This window comes from Mobula birostris, chromosome 3 (genome assembly GCF_030028105.1).
Source record: "Mobula birostris isolate sMobBir1 chromosome 3, sMobBir1.hap1, whole genome shotgun sequence".
NCBI lineage: Eukaryota > Metazoa > Chordata > Chondrichthyes > Myliobatiformes > Myliobatidae > Mobula > Mobula birostris.
Genome location: NC_092372.1, coordinates 102,118,427 through 102,134,805, shown reverse-complemented (window position 1 = coordinate 102,134,805; position 16,379 = coordinate 102,118,427). Strand labels below are relative to the sequence as shown.

Here is a 16,379-nt window from a genome sequence, read left to right as displayed (position 1 = left end):
GCTTACCTAATGGATGTTGTGGATCATTCCATAGATAAGACATGAGGAATTAATCTTACAAAAGTCTCCTTACTTGCAAAGTCTGCCATTTATTTGCTCTAAGAGGTCATGCAATAGAAATTCATTCTCTTGGCAATGTGTCTGATGTGTTGACATGTGCAGATTGCATTCCACTTCAGAAATCCAATTCACTTGAAGAATTTCTACCCTAACAGAACTAAAGGAAGATAACTAGACACAATAATTCCTTTTCATTGATTGAAGGAGAGGTTTAGAACTCCAGTAACCATTTCAGATGTATTAGACAAGGTAGTGATTTGATCAAAAAAGCCAGATGTTGCTTGAACCTTTTGCCTGGCACGTCAGGTGGTGTGATATCTTGATTTTAGATAACATCTATCTCCTATGTTGTCAAGTACAAGGCTACCTTTATATACAGAGAAATGTTTGGTAAATACCTATGTGATCAGGTGGATAAAACTGGAAAATAGCTGTAACATTGATTTCCTTCAGACTTTGCAGAATAAAGAAGTTAGGAGACTTGTGGGTAAAATTGATTCAATTGCTAAGACTGCAAAGCAAACATATAATTTTTATCTGTAAATCAATCCATGAAATTGGTTACATAAATGGTAGCCTAAGTGAAAGGTGAGATGAACAAATTCAGTTGCATTTTTATAGCAAAAAAAATCCTGCTCAACAAGTCAAGCAGCATCTGTGAGGGGGCAGAGGGAGAAATTGCCAAGTTTCAGGATGAAGCCCTGCAGCAGAAAAGAGGGTAGAGAGGGAAGGTAGCCAGTATAAAGAGGAGAGGGGAGGGTGAGAGAGGGCCAGTGGCTGGCCTATAGACCTTACCTTTCAGTCTGCTAACCTTCACATCTAGCTCAACATCCTTTGCTATTTATGCTAGCTGCAGCAAGGTCTACCACCAGCCACACCTTCTGCTGCCAACATCTTTCTGCCTTCTGTGGGACTGCTCTCTCTGTCACTCCTCGGTCTGTTCATCTCTTTCCTCTCTTCCACCAGTCCCCTTCCCCAGACACCTTGCCCGGTAATGGTAGAGATGTAACACCAATCCCTTCATTTTCTCTCTCACCACCATCCAGGACCCAAAAAAAACATTCATGATGAGGCAGAGATTCATTTGCGCTTCTTCCAATCTCATTCCTTGCGCTTGGTGCTTTCGATGTTGCGTCCTCACATCAGTGAGACCAAGTGAAGACTTGGCAACTGCTTTGCCAGGCACCTGCATCTGAATTACAAGCCCATTTAATTTGTTGCCTCTTTCCCACACTAACCCATCTATCCTCCGCTTCTGCCACCTCCAACGGGATCCCACCACTAAGCACATCTTTCCCTCCCCCCCTCTCTCTGCATTCCGCAGGGATCGCTCCCTACACAACTTCCTTGTCCATTCGTCCCCCCCATCCCTCCCCACTGATCTCCCTCCTGGCACTTATCCGTGTAAGCGGAACAAGTGCTACACATGCCCTTACACTTCCTCCCTTACCACCATTCAGGGCCCCAAACAGTCCTTCCAGGTGAGACAACACTTCACCTGTGAGTCCACTGGGGTGATATACTGCGTCCGGTGCTCCTGATGTGGCCTTTTATATATTGGCGAGACCCGACGCAGACTGGGAGACTGCTTTGCTGAACATCTACGCTCTGTCCGCCAGAGAAAGCAGGATCTCCCAGTGGCCACACATTTTAATTCCACATCCCATTCCCATTCTGACATGTCTATCCACAGCCTCCTCTACTGTAAAGATGAAGCCACACTCAGGTTGGAGGAACAACACCTTATATTCCGTCTGGGTAGTCTCCAACCTGATGACATGAACATCGACTTCTCTAACTTCTGCTAGGCCCCACCTCCCCCTCGTACCCCATCTGTTACTTATTTTTATGCACACGTTCTTTCTCTCACTCTCCTTTTCCTCCCTCTGTCCCTCTGAATATACCTCTTGCCCATCCTCTGGGTCCCCCCCCCTTGTCTTTCTTCCCGAACCTCCTGTCCCATGATCCTCTCGTATCCCTTTTGCCAATCACCTGTCCAGCTCTTGGCTCCATCCCTTCCCCTCCTGTCTTCTCCTATCATTTTGGATCTCCCCCTCCCCCTCCCCCTCCCCCTCCAACTTTCAAATCCTTTACTCACTCTTCCTTCAGTTAGTCCTGACGAAGGGTCTCGGCCTGAAACGTCGACTGCACCTCTCCCTACAGATGCTGCCTGGCCTGCTGCGTTCACCAGCAACTTTGATGTGTGTTGCTTGAATTTCCAGCATCTGCAGAATTCCTGTTGTTTGCATTTAAATATCCTCTGCTTCCTCTATTTCCAGGTGAGGCCAAGTACAAAGTAGAGGAGCAGCATCTGGTATTGAGCCTGTGTAGTCTACAAACTAACAGCAAGAACTACAAATACTCCAATTTCAGTTAACATACACCCTCTCTACTTTTTCTTCTCTTTCTCCTTCTGAGCCTCCCAGTTCCTGTATATATGCACACACGCACACCCCTTACAACCCCTCCCAATCATCCTGTTTCTTTCCCTTCCTCCACATACCTCATGTGCCTTTTGCTCACACACTCTTCGCAGTGTCTCCTCCCCATACTCTTTCCCTTTTGCTCGCCTCACCACCCCTCCTTTGATTCCATGCTCCACCTACTTTCCCTATCAGAGTCTATCATCTGCAGCTCTCTGTTGTCTCCATTTATCACCCCCTGGCTCCGTCACCGTTTCCACTCTTTCTTCCTCCATCTGCCTTTCACCACTCCTCACCTGGATTCATCTAACGCCGACCAGCTCTTGCTCCACTCTCCCTCTTCACTTCTTTATGCTGGCTTTACCTTTTCGTCAGATGAAGATCCTTAATACAGAATGTCAATTGTCCATTTCCCTCCACAGATACTGCCTGACCCACAGAGTCTATTTTTTTCTCCTGATACTTGCAGTCTCTTAAGAGTCACTGAAAGATGGTGCGATCTTCCCTGATGAGCAGGAGCCATTCCACCATTGGAGGGAGTTTTGTCCAATTGAAATTCTGATAGCCTGGAATAAGTTAGGCATGCCATGCAGGTCGACGTTTCCCTGGATCCTCTGTCTTGTTTGTACAGTAGCAGATGCATTGCTGGCTCTGAGATTTCAGGGACTGTCTTCTGCCTGGCTTTACCAGCTGATGGAGGTTACTACCTTCTGTGAAAGAGATCATGAATCTAAGCATTGTTGGCATCTAACTATTCCAGGTCCGTTCTCTATGCAAACCTAACGAGCTGAGTAATCCCATCGTAACACCACCCCATATGTTTGAACCTCATGTTTGAGACACACAGCAGAAGTGGAAGAAAGGGTTAATTATCTGCAACACTCAGAATCAGAATCAGGTTTATTATCACCGGCATGTGAGTGAAATTTGTTAACTTAGCAGCAACAGTTCAATGCAATACATAATCTAGCAGAGAGAGAAAAATAATAATAATAAAATAAAACATAATAAATAAACAAGTAAATCAATTACATATATTGAATAGATTAAAAAATGTGCAAAAACAGATATACTGTATAATGAAAAGTGAGTTAGTGTCCAAAGCTTCAATGTCCATTTAGGAATCAGATGGCAGAGGGGAAGAAGCTGTTCCTGAATCACTGAGTGTGTGCCTTCAGGCTTCTGTACCTCCTACCTGATGGTAACAGTGAGAAAAGGGCATGCTCTGGGTGCAGGAGATCCTTACTAATGGACGCTGCCTTTTTGAGACACTGCTCCCTAAAGATGGGTACTTTGTAGGCTAGTGCCCAAGATGGAGCTGAATAGATTTACAACCTTCTGCAGCTTCTTTCAGTCCTGTGCAGCAGCCCCTCCGTTCCAGACAGTGATGCAGCCTGTCAGAATGCTCTCCACAGTACAACTATAGAAGTGTTTGAGTGTATTTGTTGACATGCCAAATCTCTTCAAATAAAGTATTTATTCTAAATTTATTCCTGCAGCTACGTGGACCAACTATTTCTTGAGCAGGGAATTGATGCATGGCCTGAAAATGGTGCAGCACTTTCAATGTTTTTTTTTTGTAACAACCATACAATGAATATTTAGAATGAAAATTGAAAAATCATGTATTTTTTAAATTTATTAACTGAAGGGTTTAATGGAATAGAGTATAACAAAGAAAATCTTTCACGTTTCATAGATTTTTAAACTTAGATGGCTTTGGCATTCAGCATGCCGGTGGTTTATTGACAATGAGCTACTACTTCAATTCTATGTGTATTGTTGCAACTTGTAAAGGTGTTACAACTTGAAATACTGACAATGGAAATACGTTAAAGCTCCAAAATATTTCAAAGTAAAGGTTATGCTACATTTATTATTTACAAATTTTATGGATTATATTTATTAACACATAATTACAGGATATTTCACAATTATGTCAACATAGATTTCAAAATTATATAAGCATAACATATAAAAAAATTCCAGCTGTGTGGCAACTAAGGCTATGTGCATGGGAGCATTTCAGTTACTGTGCAGCTGTGCACCCTTGCAGATTAGAGGGAACAATGATTTTCTGGTTCCCTCAAACCCTCACCCATCAAAATACGAACACAGCCCATCATTCTCTGTTGCCCAGGATTAGCCACTACTCCTTCCCAGTGTCAATGGCAACCATGGCAAAAAGCAAAAAAATTGGTTACTTTGCCTGGACTTGTTCTTGTGATCCTTAAACTGAGGCCACAACTGAGCTACAAATGGTGGACATAAAAGAGCAGTTCCCTACAGTATTTTTCTGACCTTCCACCTACATCATTAAAAGCATTCAGTCATTAAAATCTGGTCATTATTACATTACAGTTCAAATAATCTTTCTGTGCATCACAGTTACTACACTTTCAAAGAAATGATTAGCTGTAAAGAACTTTGGTATATCTGGAGTTCACTTAAATATGCCACGCAATTGACAGGGTACAAGATATATAGGATATATAGACCCTTAGGCCAGGGTCTTTATTTCAGGACGGGAGAATGTTGATAGCCCTCAGTCCCAAAAGCCTTTCAGAAGCAGCACTCAATTTCTAGACCATACTTTTTCAGTGAATACATCTATCCTTAGTTAACATAATTTTTTTTATCTTCGCAGGTAATATTTATCCACCTGTTATTCACATGACTAGCCCTCTATTTGTGGGAATTGGTGGCAGCCAGGTACTGAACACTTCTGTCGTGAGTATATACGATGCTGACACACCCAGTGAGAACCTTGTCCTCTATGTTGTCGACTCTCCGGACAACGGGAGATTAACTAGAATGCAGAAAGGGGTAAAGACCAATCTTCAGAAAGGAGACACGTTCACCACCGCCGAGCTGAAGGAACACAGCATCTACTTCATTCATGATAAAGATAAATCTAGGTTAGTGACTTCTGTAGAATCTGACCTGTTTATTATTCAGTGAATGTCTGATCTTCAGGCACTGGCAGTTCTGAACATCACATTGCATTGATATGCAAATCCTTTAAAGGTTTGTTTATTGTAGTGGTGAAGCTTCAAAACTTACAAAAATTTAATTTGGGAGCCAAAACTTGAGGAGCAATGCAGTGTGTGATATAAATTTTAATGCTCAATCTAATTACATCAACTTTCTTTCAAATAAATTTGAAGTGTATAAAATACAACACTTCAGGAGAAGTATTTGTATGATCATGGATTTTATGGGGGTATGGCAGCATTAATAACGAGGAGGCTAGATGTTTTTAGACCAAGAGTGAACTATTAGAATATGTGCTGAACCTTGTTGATGCATTGTACAGCACGCAGTTTGATAAATAAAATAAATTGGAACATCTTCATTTTAAAGGGAAGTCAGCAACTTAACCTGTCCTACCTCAAAGAATACTCTCCCCCTGCCCATTCACTTATGTTGACAGAGAAAGAAATTGTTTGTTCCATCAGTTCCTTGATCATTTCCAGGACAGGAATCTCATCAGTCCTGTCCCTCCTTATTTCTTTGTAGCACCTCAGCTTCTCTCTCCCATACAAGCCCATCAACTCCCTTCAGTTTTTGTTTGCTATTAAACTTCATTAAGGGGAAAATGATAGTAGGCAACTGACCAACCAGCATATTTTTGGGATGTAGGAGGAGACTGGAGTACCAATTGGAAACCCATGCATTCACAAGGAGAACATGAAGCGTTGAGATCCCTGTTCATCACAGTCCCTGACATCTCTATCTTAAGCTCCTGGGGTTCTCCTATCAATGACAAGTCTCCTGTCAAAGGGGAAGTACAGCACTTTTTTTTAAAAGTGCCGATGGGAAAGCTCTCCTTGCAGTTGAACTGAATGTATGACACAGAGGTGAACATCTGAAAAGAAAGATAGTACTAATCACAACTGCCCAAAGTGAGTATTTTGCCAGCAGCCGTTCACCGAACTCTGTGCATTATGTTTGTAATTAATTTTTGGTATCATTGCCAGTAGATAAATCAGGACAATTTTGACACATTGACTGAGCATTGGCCACATCGCTAAACATTTAGAGGTGCTAATTAATCAATTAGGAATTAAAATAATTAAAAATTAATTTCACACATTTATTAAGTATCTCTCAATATTCTATGTTTTATGGAAGGAGTAAGCACTTTCTGATTTAGTGGGCTCATGAATTATAAATAAATCATTTTATTCAATACACTCCAGTTATGAGATTTCGTACTGTTTCTTGCAGTCTTTTACTTTACCTTAATCAGAAAACCAATGAGATCTCCAGACAGATATAAACAATTGCAGTAACACATATAAAAGTGGATAGTAAAAGTTTTTCCAATTATGTTAAAAATAAAAGAGAAATGAGAGTGGATATAGGACCGATAGAAATTGAGGCAGGAGAAATAATAACGGGGGACAAGGAGATGCAGATGAACTATACGAGTATTTTGTATCAGTCTTCACTAGCAGTGTGCCAGGTGTTGAAGGGTGTGAGGGAAGAGAAGTGAGTGCAGTTACTATTACAAATGAGAAGGTGCTCAAAAAGTAAGTCACCCGGACAAGATGAACTGCGCTCTAGGGTTCTGAAAGAGGTAGCGGTAGAAATTGTGGAGCCATTAGAAATGATCTTTCAAGAATTATTGGCCTTTGGCATGGTTCCGGAAGACTGAAAAATTGCAAATGTCACTTCACTCTGTAACAAAGGTGGGAGGCAGCAGAAAGGAAATTATTGACCAGTTCGCCTGACTTCAGTGGTTGGGGAGATGTTAAAGTCAATTGTTACGGATGAGGTGATGGAATACTTGGTGGCACAGGGTAAGATAGAACAAAGTTAGCATGGTTTCCTTCAGGGAAAAATTCTGCCTGACGAACCTGTTGGAATTCTTTGAGGAGATTACAAGTAGGATAGATAAAGGGGTGTGGTGAATGTTGTATATTTGGACTTTCAGACGGTCTTTCACAAGGCGCCGCAAAGCTGCTTACCAAGTTAAGAGCCCATGGTATTACAGGAAAGTTACTAACATGGTTAGAGCATTGACTGAGGCAGCGAGTGGGAATAAAATGATCCTTTTCTGGTTGGCTGGCAGTGATTAGTGGTGTTCCGCAGGGGTCAGTGTTGGAACCACTTCTTTTTATGCTGTGTATAAATGACTTACATGATGGAATAGATGGCTTTGTTGCCAAGTTTGCAGATGCGAAGATTGGTGGAGGGGCAAGTAGTGTTGAGGAACCAGGTAGGATGCAGAAGGACTTAGACAGATTAGGAGAATGGGCAAGAAAGTGGCAAATAAAATGCAGTGTTGGAAAGTGCATAGTCATGCACTTTTGTACTAGAAATAAATATGCAGACTATTTTCTAAATGGGGAGAAAATCCAAAAATCTAAGATGCAAAGGGACTTGGGGGTCCTTGTGCAGAACACCCTGAAGGTTAACTTGCAGAGAAATGTATACAATATACATCCTGAAATGCTTTTTCTTCACAACCATCCATGAAAACAGAGAAGTGCCCCAAAGAATGAAAGACAGTCAAATGTTAGAACTCCAAAGTTCCCTCCCCAGCTCACAGTCCCTCCTCCCCCCATCGGCAAAAAAAAAGCATCAGCACCTGCCTCTGAACACTCAAGCATGAGCAAAGCAACAGCAAAGACACAGACTTGCAGTTACCCCAAAGACTTCACGTTTCACCCGGTATTTGACATACCACAGGCTCGCACTCTCTCCCTAATAAGGGAGAAAGCAGTGTCTCCATTTTCACAGTGACTTAGGAGACATAACAAACAACTTGCTGGTTTATGGTGTTAAAAGTCCGTTACGTCGCCTCTTTCGAGCTCTGTGCCCAAAGATTATGAATCTCTGGGCACATAGCCGCAGATATTCTGACTCCCCCGATGACACACTGATCTCCTGTTGTGACACCGACCTTCGGTTTGACCGTCTCCAGAGCCTCAAGAGCCTAGACGTCCAAATTTGAGCTGAATACTTAGGCCGAGCCCTTTGCATGCCAAACAACGGCCAGTCATAAAAACCTGAGAGCTCATCTCATTCCCGCAAAGAATCGGAGTTGGTGTGTTACTCCAGGTCAGGGTCTTCAAAAGAACCCCGAAAAGGAAAAATAAAGATGGAAAATAAAGTTATTAAAGATGGTTGAGTCGGTGGTGAGGAAGGCAAATGCCATGTTAACAATCATTTCAAGAGGTCTAGAATACAAGAGCAAGGATGTGATGCTGAGGCTTTATAAGGCACTGGTGAGGTCTCACCTTGAGTATTGAGTTTTGGGCCCCTCATCTTAGAAAATATGTGCTGGGATTCGAGAGGGTCCAGAGGAGGTTCACAAGGATGACTCCAGGTATGAAAGGGTTATCATACAAGGAACGTTTGGTGGCTCTGGGTCGGTACTCGCTGGAATTCAGAAGGATGAGGAGGGATGTCATTGAAACCTTTTGAATGCTGAAAGGCCAAGACAGAGTAGGTGTGGAAAGGATGTTTTCCATTGTAGGAGATTCTAGGACAGAGGGCACAGCCTCAGGATAGAGGGGCGTCCTTTCAAAACAGAGATGCGGAGAAATTTCTTTAGCCAAAGGGCGGTGAATTTGTGGAATTTGGTACCACAGGCAGCTGTGGAGGCCAGATTGTTGGGTGTATTTAAGGCAGCGATTGGTAAGTTCTTGATTGGACAAGGCATCAAAGGTTGTGGGGAGAAGGTCAGGAACTGGGGTTGAGGAGGAGAAGAAAAAAGGATCAGCTATGATTGAATGGTGGAGCAGACTCGATGGGCCAGATGACCTATTTCTGTTTCTATATCTTATAGTCTTAAGCTATAAATCAACCCTGTTTCCCATTTTTTAGTGGGATTCTACTGGCATTGGCTAAGGAAACATGAGGTCTCTGAGGGCATATTAGGAACTTTGTGATGTCTTCCCCTTCCATTGCAGTCCTGAAGAAGGGTCTTGGGCTGAAAGGTGTACAGTTTATTCATTTCCACAGATGCTGCCTGACCTGCTGAGTTTTTGCTGTGTTGTTATTAGGAACTTTAGTTCAAACTGATCTTTTCAGTTCAGAATACTGCCTTTGCAAGCTCTACTATTTCTTCAATATCAACAAAAAATGCTGGAAACAGTCAACAGGTCAGGTGGCATTTGTGAAAACATTTAAGGCTTTGGGTCGTAAGACCCTAGAGTGTTTTCAACAATTTTGGGTTTGAGTTTAGATCTGCAACATCTGCAGTATTTTGGTTATTTATAACTCTCGTATTCATAGAACAAATAGAACATAGAATAGTACTGCACAGTACAGGCCCTTTGGCCCACAATGCTGTGCTGACCCTTAAACCCTGCCTCCCATATAACTCCTCACCTTAAATTTCACTAGTGTATCTGCCTCCACCACTGACTCAGGCAGTGCATTCCACGCACCAACCACTCTCTGAGTAAAAATCCTTCCTCTAATATCCCCCTTGAACTTCCCACCCCTTACCTTAAAGCCATGTCCTCTTGTATTGAGCAGTGGTGTCCTGGGGAAGAGGCGTTGGCTGTCCACTCTATCTATTCCTCTTAATATCTTATATACTTCTATCATGTCTCCTCTCATTCTCCTTCTCTCCAGAGAGTAAAGCCCTAGCTCCCTTAATCTCTGATCATAATGCATACTCTCTAAGCCAGGCAGCATCCTGGTAAATCTCCCCTGTACCCTTTCCAATCATTCCACATCCTTCCTATAGTGAGGTGATCAGATCTGGACACAGTACTCCAAGTGTAGCCTAACCAGAGTTTTATAGAGCTGCATCATTACCTCGCGACTCTTAAACACCGCATAAGCTTTCTTAACTACCCTATTTACCTGTGAGGCAACTTTCAGAGATCTGTGGACATGTACCCCCAGATCCCTCTGCTCCTCCACACTACCAAGTATCCTGCCATTTACTTTGTACTCTGCCTTGGAGTTTGTCCTTCCAAAGTGTACCACCTCACACTTCTCCGGGTTGAACTCCATCTGCCACTTCTCAGCCTACTTCTGCATCCTATCAATGTCTCTCTGCAATCTTCAGCAATCCTCTACACTATCCACAACACCACCAACCTTTGTGTTGTCTGCAAACTTGCCAACCCACCCTTCTACCCCCACATCCAGGTCGTTCATAAAAATCACGAAAAGTAGAGGTCCCAGAACCGATCCTTGTGGGAACCACTAGTCACAACCCTCCAATCTGAATGTACTCCCTCCACCACCACCCTCTGCCTTCTGCAGGCAAGCCAATCCTGAATCCACCTGGCCAAATTTCCCTGGATCCCATGCCTTCTGACTTTCTGAATAAGTCTACCGTGTGGAACTTTGTCAAATGCCTTACTAAAATCCATGTAGATCACGTCCACTGCACTACCCTCATCTATATGTCTGGTCACCTCCTCAAAGAACTCTATCAGGCTTGTTAGAAAAGACCTGCCCTTCACAAAGCCGTGCTGACTGTCTCTGATCAGAACATGATTCTCTAAATGCCCAGAGATCCTATCTCTAAGAATCTTTTCCAACAGCTTTCCCACCACAGACGTAAGGCTCACTGGTCTATAATTACCCGGACTATCCCTACTACCTTTTTTGAACAAGGGGACAACATTCGCCTCCCTCCAATCGTCTGGTACCATTCCCATGGGCAACAAGGGCATAATATTCCTAGCCAGAGTTTCAGCAATCTCTTCCCTCGCCTTGTGGAGCAGCCTGGGGAATATTCCGTCAGGCCCTGGGGACTTATCCGTCCTAATGTATTTTAGCAACTCCAACACCTCCTCTCCCTTAATATCAACATGCTCCAGAACATCAACCTCACTCATATTGTCCTCACCTTCATCAAGTCCCCTCTCGCTGGTGAATACCGAAGAGAAGTATTCATTGAGGACCTCGCTTGCTTCCACAGCCTCCAGGCACATCTTCCCACCTTTATCCTTAATCAGTCCTACCTTCTCTCCTGTCATCCTTTTGTTCTTCACATAATTGAGGAATGCCGTGGCGTTTTCCTTTACCCTACTCGACAAGGCCTTCTCATGGCCCTTTCTTAAGCTCTTTTCTTGCTACCCTATATTCCTCAATAGACCCATCTGATCCTTGCTTCCTAAACCATGCTGCCTTCTTCCACCTGACTAGATTTTCCACCTCACTTGTCACCCATGGTTCCTTCACCCTACCATTCTTTATCTTCCTCACTGGGACAAATTTATCCCTAGCATCCTACAAGAGATCCCTAAACATTGACCACATGTCCATAGTACATTTCCCTGCAAAAACATCTTCACAATTCACACCCGCAATTTCTAGCCTTATAGCCTCATAATTTTCCCTTTCCCAATTAAAAGTTTTCCTGTCCTCTCTGATTCTATCCTTTTCCATGATAATGCTAAAGGCCAGGGAGTGGTGGTCACTGTCCCCCAGATACTCACCTACTGAGAGATCTGTGACCTGACCCGGTTCATTACCTAATACTAGATCTAGTATGGCATTCCCCCTTGTCGGCCTGTCAACATACTGTGACAGGAATCTGTCTTGGACACACTTAACAAATTCTGCCCTGTCTAAACCATTGGAACGAATCATGCGCCAATCAATTTTAGGGAAGTTAAAGTCACCCGTGATAACAACCCTGTTATTTTTGCACCTTTCCAAAATCTGCCTCCCAATCTGCTCCTCGGTATCTCTGCTGCTACCAGAGGGCCTATAGAATACCCCCAGTAGAGTAACTGCTCCCTTCCTGTTCCTGACTTCCACCCATACTGATTCAAAAGAGGATCCTACTACATTACCCACCCTTTCTGTAGCTGTAATAGTATCCCTGACCAGTAATGCCACCCCTCCTCCCCTTTTCCCCCCTCTCTATCCCTTTTAAAGTACTGAAATCCAGGAATATTGAGAATCCATTCCTGCCCTGGTGCCAACCAAGTCTCTGTAATGGCCACTACATCATAATGCCATGTATGTATCCAAGCTCTCAGTTCATCACCTTTGTTCCTGATGCTTCTTGCATTGAAGTACGTGCACTTTAGCCCTTCTACCTTACTACCTTTACACCCTTTATTCTGCTTCTCTTTCCTCAAAGCCTCTTTATATGTTAGATCTGGCATTACTCCATGCACGATACTTGCAGTTCTTGCATGATCTTTATCCTCCTCCACCTCACTATCTACTCCAACACTTTGGTTCCCCTCCCCCTGCAAATCTGGTTTAAACCCCCTGGAGCAGCACTAGCAAACCTTCCCGCAAGGATGTTAGTCCCCCCTCCAGTTCAGATGCATCCTGTCCCGTCGGAACAGGTCCCACCTTCCCTGGAACAAGGCTCAATTGTCCAGAAACGTGAAGACCTCCCTCCTGCACCAACTCCTTAGCCACGTATTTAGCTGCATTATCTTCCTATTTCTAGTCTCACTAGCATGTGGCATGGGTAGCAATCCTGAGATTGCAACCCTGGAGGTCCTGTCCTTCAACTTTGCACCTAACTCCCTAAACTCTCTTTGCAGGACCTCTTCCTTCTTCCTATCCACATTATTGGTCCCTACATGGGCCACGACATCTGGCTGCTCACCCTCCCTTTTGAGAATACTGAGAACTTGATCCGAGATATCGCGGATCTTGGCACCAGGGAGGCGACGGACCATCTAGGATTCTCGATCTCTTCCACAGAACCTCTTATCTGTCCCCCTAACTATTGAATCCCCTATCACTACTGCTCTCCTCTTTTCCCTCCTTCCTTTCTGAGCTGAGGGTTCAGTCTCGGTGCCAGAGACACAACCACTGCAACTTGTCCCTGGTAGGTCGTCCCCACCAACAGTATCCAAAATGATGTACTTATTATTGGTGGGAATGGCCACAATTCCTTGATAAAATTTCCAGTTTATTAAAATTGCATTGCAATAAAATAGAGATTCCAAGAAGAAATATGACAATCAAATATGTGAATTCAGCAAATTCTTGCATTTAATATATCTGTTGCTTTTACTTGAGCTAAACTCTAAATATCAAAACTGTAATTGTTTCTTTAAGTTAATTTGTTTTCCATTGGGAACATGCTGTATTTTTCAATTTGCTTCAGTTTTTTTTAAACGTCCATTTAGGATGTCATTGAGAATATTACTTTCACATTGACAAAATATTAAACCATATTCCGAATCAAGCCTTTAGCACACTATAATAATATATACAGCATGTTATGTGTTCCATGATTACTTATTGACTACAGTGCCACCTCAGTACTCTTAACTCTTAGGAAACCAATCTCCAAACTCCTAGACTTGGGATGCAACAGCCCCCTTTGTAACTGGATCCTTGACTTCCTGACCAGCAGAGCACCATCAGTAGAGATAGGCAGCAACACTTCTGCCGCGATTATGCTCAACGCTTGTGCATCACAAGGCTGCTCCACATTCCCTGCTCTACTCCTTGTACAGTCATGACTTTGTGGCTAGATACTGCTCTAACTCTATCTATAAGTTTGCAGCTGGTACAGCCATAGTGGGCTATATATCAAACAACGATGAATCGGAGAACAGGAAGGATATAAAGAGCTTAGTGACAAGGTGACAGCACAATAACCTTTTTTGCAATCTCAACAAAAGAGCTGTTCATTGACTTCAGGAAGGGGGCAATGTACGTGATCTTCTTTTCATCAACATTGCTGACATCAAGAGGGTTGAGAATTCCAAATTTCTAGAAGTGAAGATCACCAAAAGGCTGTCCTGGCCCAACCTCATTGATTCCCACAACTGAGAAAGCTCACCGGCATCTCTGCCTCCTCAGGGGTGTAAAGAAATTTTGCCTTAACTCTTTGATTGGCACCCATTTTTGTCAGTGCACTGCAGAATGTATGTTATGCAGATGTGTCATGGCTTGGTATATGTCAACATGTTGACAACATGTGGAGGCTTGCGTGTTTCAAGGACTCCATTAGGCAATGCCAACTCAGGGCCACCCATGTTCAACGGCTGTGGATGAGGCGCCAAATGAAGATTGACCCAACCTCGGGTCCCAAACGGACAGACTCGCATCTGACCCTCCCGGGCCATGTCACACTAAACAACAGCATGGCAACTGCTCTGCCCATGGCCACAAGAAACTGCAGAGAGTTGTGTACATCATGTAAACCAGTCTCTTGTCCTCACTTCTTGCTGCCTCAGTAAAACAGCCAGCACTATCAAAGACACCAATCACCCTGGTCATTTTTTTTTTCTCTCCCCTCCCATCGAGCAGAAAATACAAAAACTTAAAGCAAATACCACCGGGCTCATGTTCAGCTTCTACACACTGTTATAAGACTTCTGAATATTTCTCCAGGATGATAACTTAGGTTATTGACCTCACAATGTGTCTGCTTGTGACCTTGCATATTACTATCTGCCTGGACTACATTTTCACTGTACTGTAACACATCATTCCGTTTTGTCTTGTACTTGCTCAATGCATTGTAATGAGTTGATCTGTACAGATGGTATGCAAGATAAGTTTTTTGTTCTACATGTAACAATAATAAATCAGTTCATAAATGTATTGATTTATACTTAATATATTAAGTCCCAACAATATTTGAAACAATACAGCAGGTGAGTCCACTGACAAGAATTAACAAGATTTTAACTGAAGAGAGTCAGGTGGATTGAAGGATGTACAAGTCCAGTGATGGATCAAAGTTCAAAGTACATTGATTATCAAAGTACAGGTTTCCCCTGCCATCCGAAGGTAGAGCGTTCCTATGAAATGGTTCGTAAGCCGGAATGTTGTTATGCGAAGAAGCAATTACCATTAATTTATATGGGAAAAATTTGTGAGCGTTCGCAGACCCAAAAATAACCTACCAAATCATGCCAAATAACACATAAAACCTAAAATAACAGTAACATATAGTAAAAGCAGGAATGATATGATAAATACACAGCCTATATAACTTAGAAATACTTTTCCACAATCATTGTGCACTGTTCTCCATGACGAAAATCTCACTCAAGCGCTGCCGGCAGAAACACAGCGCAAGCGCTCTCCAGTAACCTTTAAGCTATGAAGCTGCCAAATCATATCAAATAACACGTAAAAATACGCAGCCTATATAAAGTAGAAATAATGTATGTACAGTGTAGTATCACTTACCGGAATTGGGACAGCGCCGAGCACATTGATGATGGTGTGTTAGGCTGAGTCCCCACCCTCCGGGCCGCAGACCGATACTGATCTGCGAAGCATGCAGGGGTCCAGCAGTAGCCGGAACGCACCCAAAACATCTTTAAGGAAAAAGCCGAAATAAACAAGCTAATTAATTGAGTGCCGCCTGACACATAAATGTCGGCCCAGATCAGAGGCGACGCAATCGGCAATCACCTCTGATCAGGGCCGACGTTTACATGCCGGGCGGCACCTAATTAATTAGCTTGTTTATTTCAGCTTTTTTTCTTAAAGATGTGCTGACTGCGTTCCAGCTACCGCTGCATTCTCCATGAATCGGTATCTTTCTGGGTCCTGGGGGTTGGGGTGGTGGGACACTGGGGTGCCATCTCATCATCGATCAGGGCAAGCAGGTCATCCTCTCCTATGTCTGCCTGCCTCGATGTCGAAGATCGAGGTTCATCGTCTGCTGTGGCTGATGTGGAAGGCTTGCTAGACTGCTAGCCTCGTGCATTTTTCTATCATACAGTTGTTTGTAAGCACTCAAACCATCCTGCAAATATCCCCTAAACCTACGTACCCTTTCAAAATTAAAGTTGTACTTTAGCATTGCAGCGAAAATCTCACGCAATTGCTTCACATTCAGTTCCTGGACGATTTCAGTTTTGGTCTATTCGCTACTGCATTCGGTTTTGATTGTTATCCTTTCCTCTTCCAGTTGCATCAGCTCTTCATCTATCAGTTCTTGGTCATGGGATGCCAAAACCTCTTCAACAT

General features: G+C 43.2%; 1 protein-coding gene across 3 annotated transcripts in view; it reads left to right on the top strand.

Moving 5' to 3' along the window:
- The window catches only part of fras1 (Fraser extracellular matrix complex subunit 1), a 564,498-nt gene that overhangs the window by 328,516 nt on the left and 219,603 nt on the right, over positions 1 to 16,379 (top strand). For all 3 annotated transcript variants that reach the window (XM_072253146.1, XM_072253145.1, XM_072253147.1), the window contains exon 26: positions 5,131 to 5,401. In XM_072253146.1, coding sequence (XP_072109247.1) covers positions 5,131 to 5,401 — 271 coding nt within the window. The remainder of the gene's footprint in view (positions 1 to 5,130; positions 5,402 to 16,379) is intronic.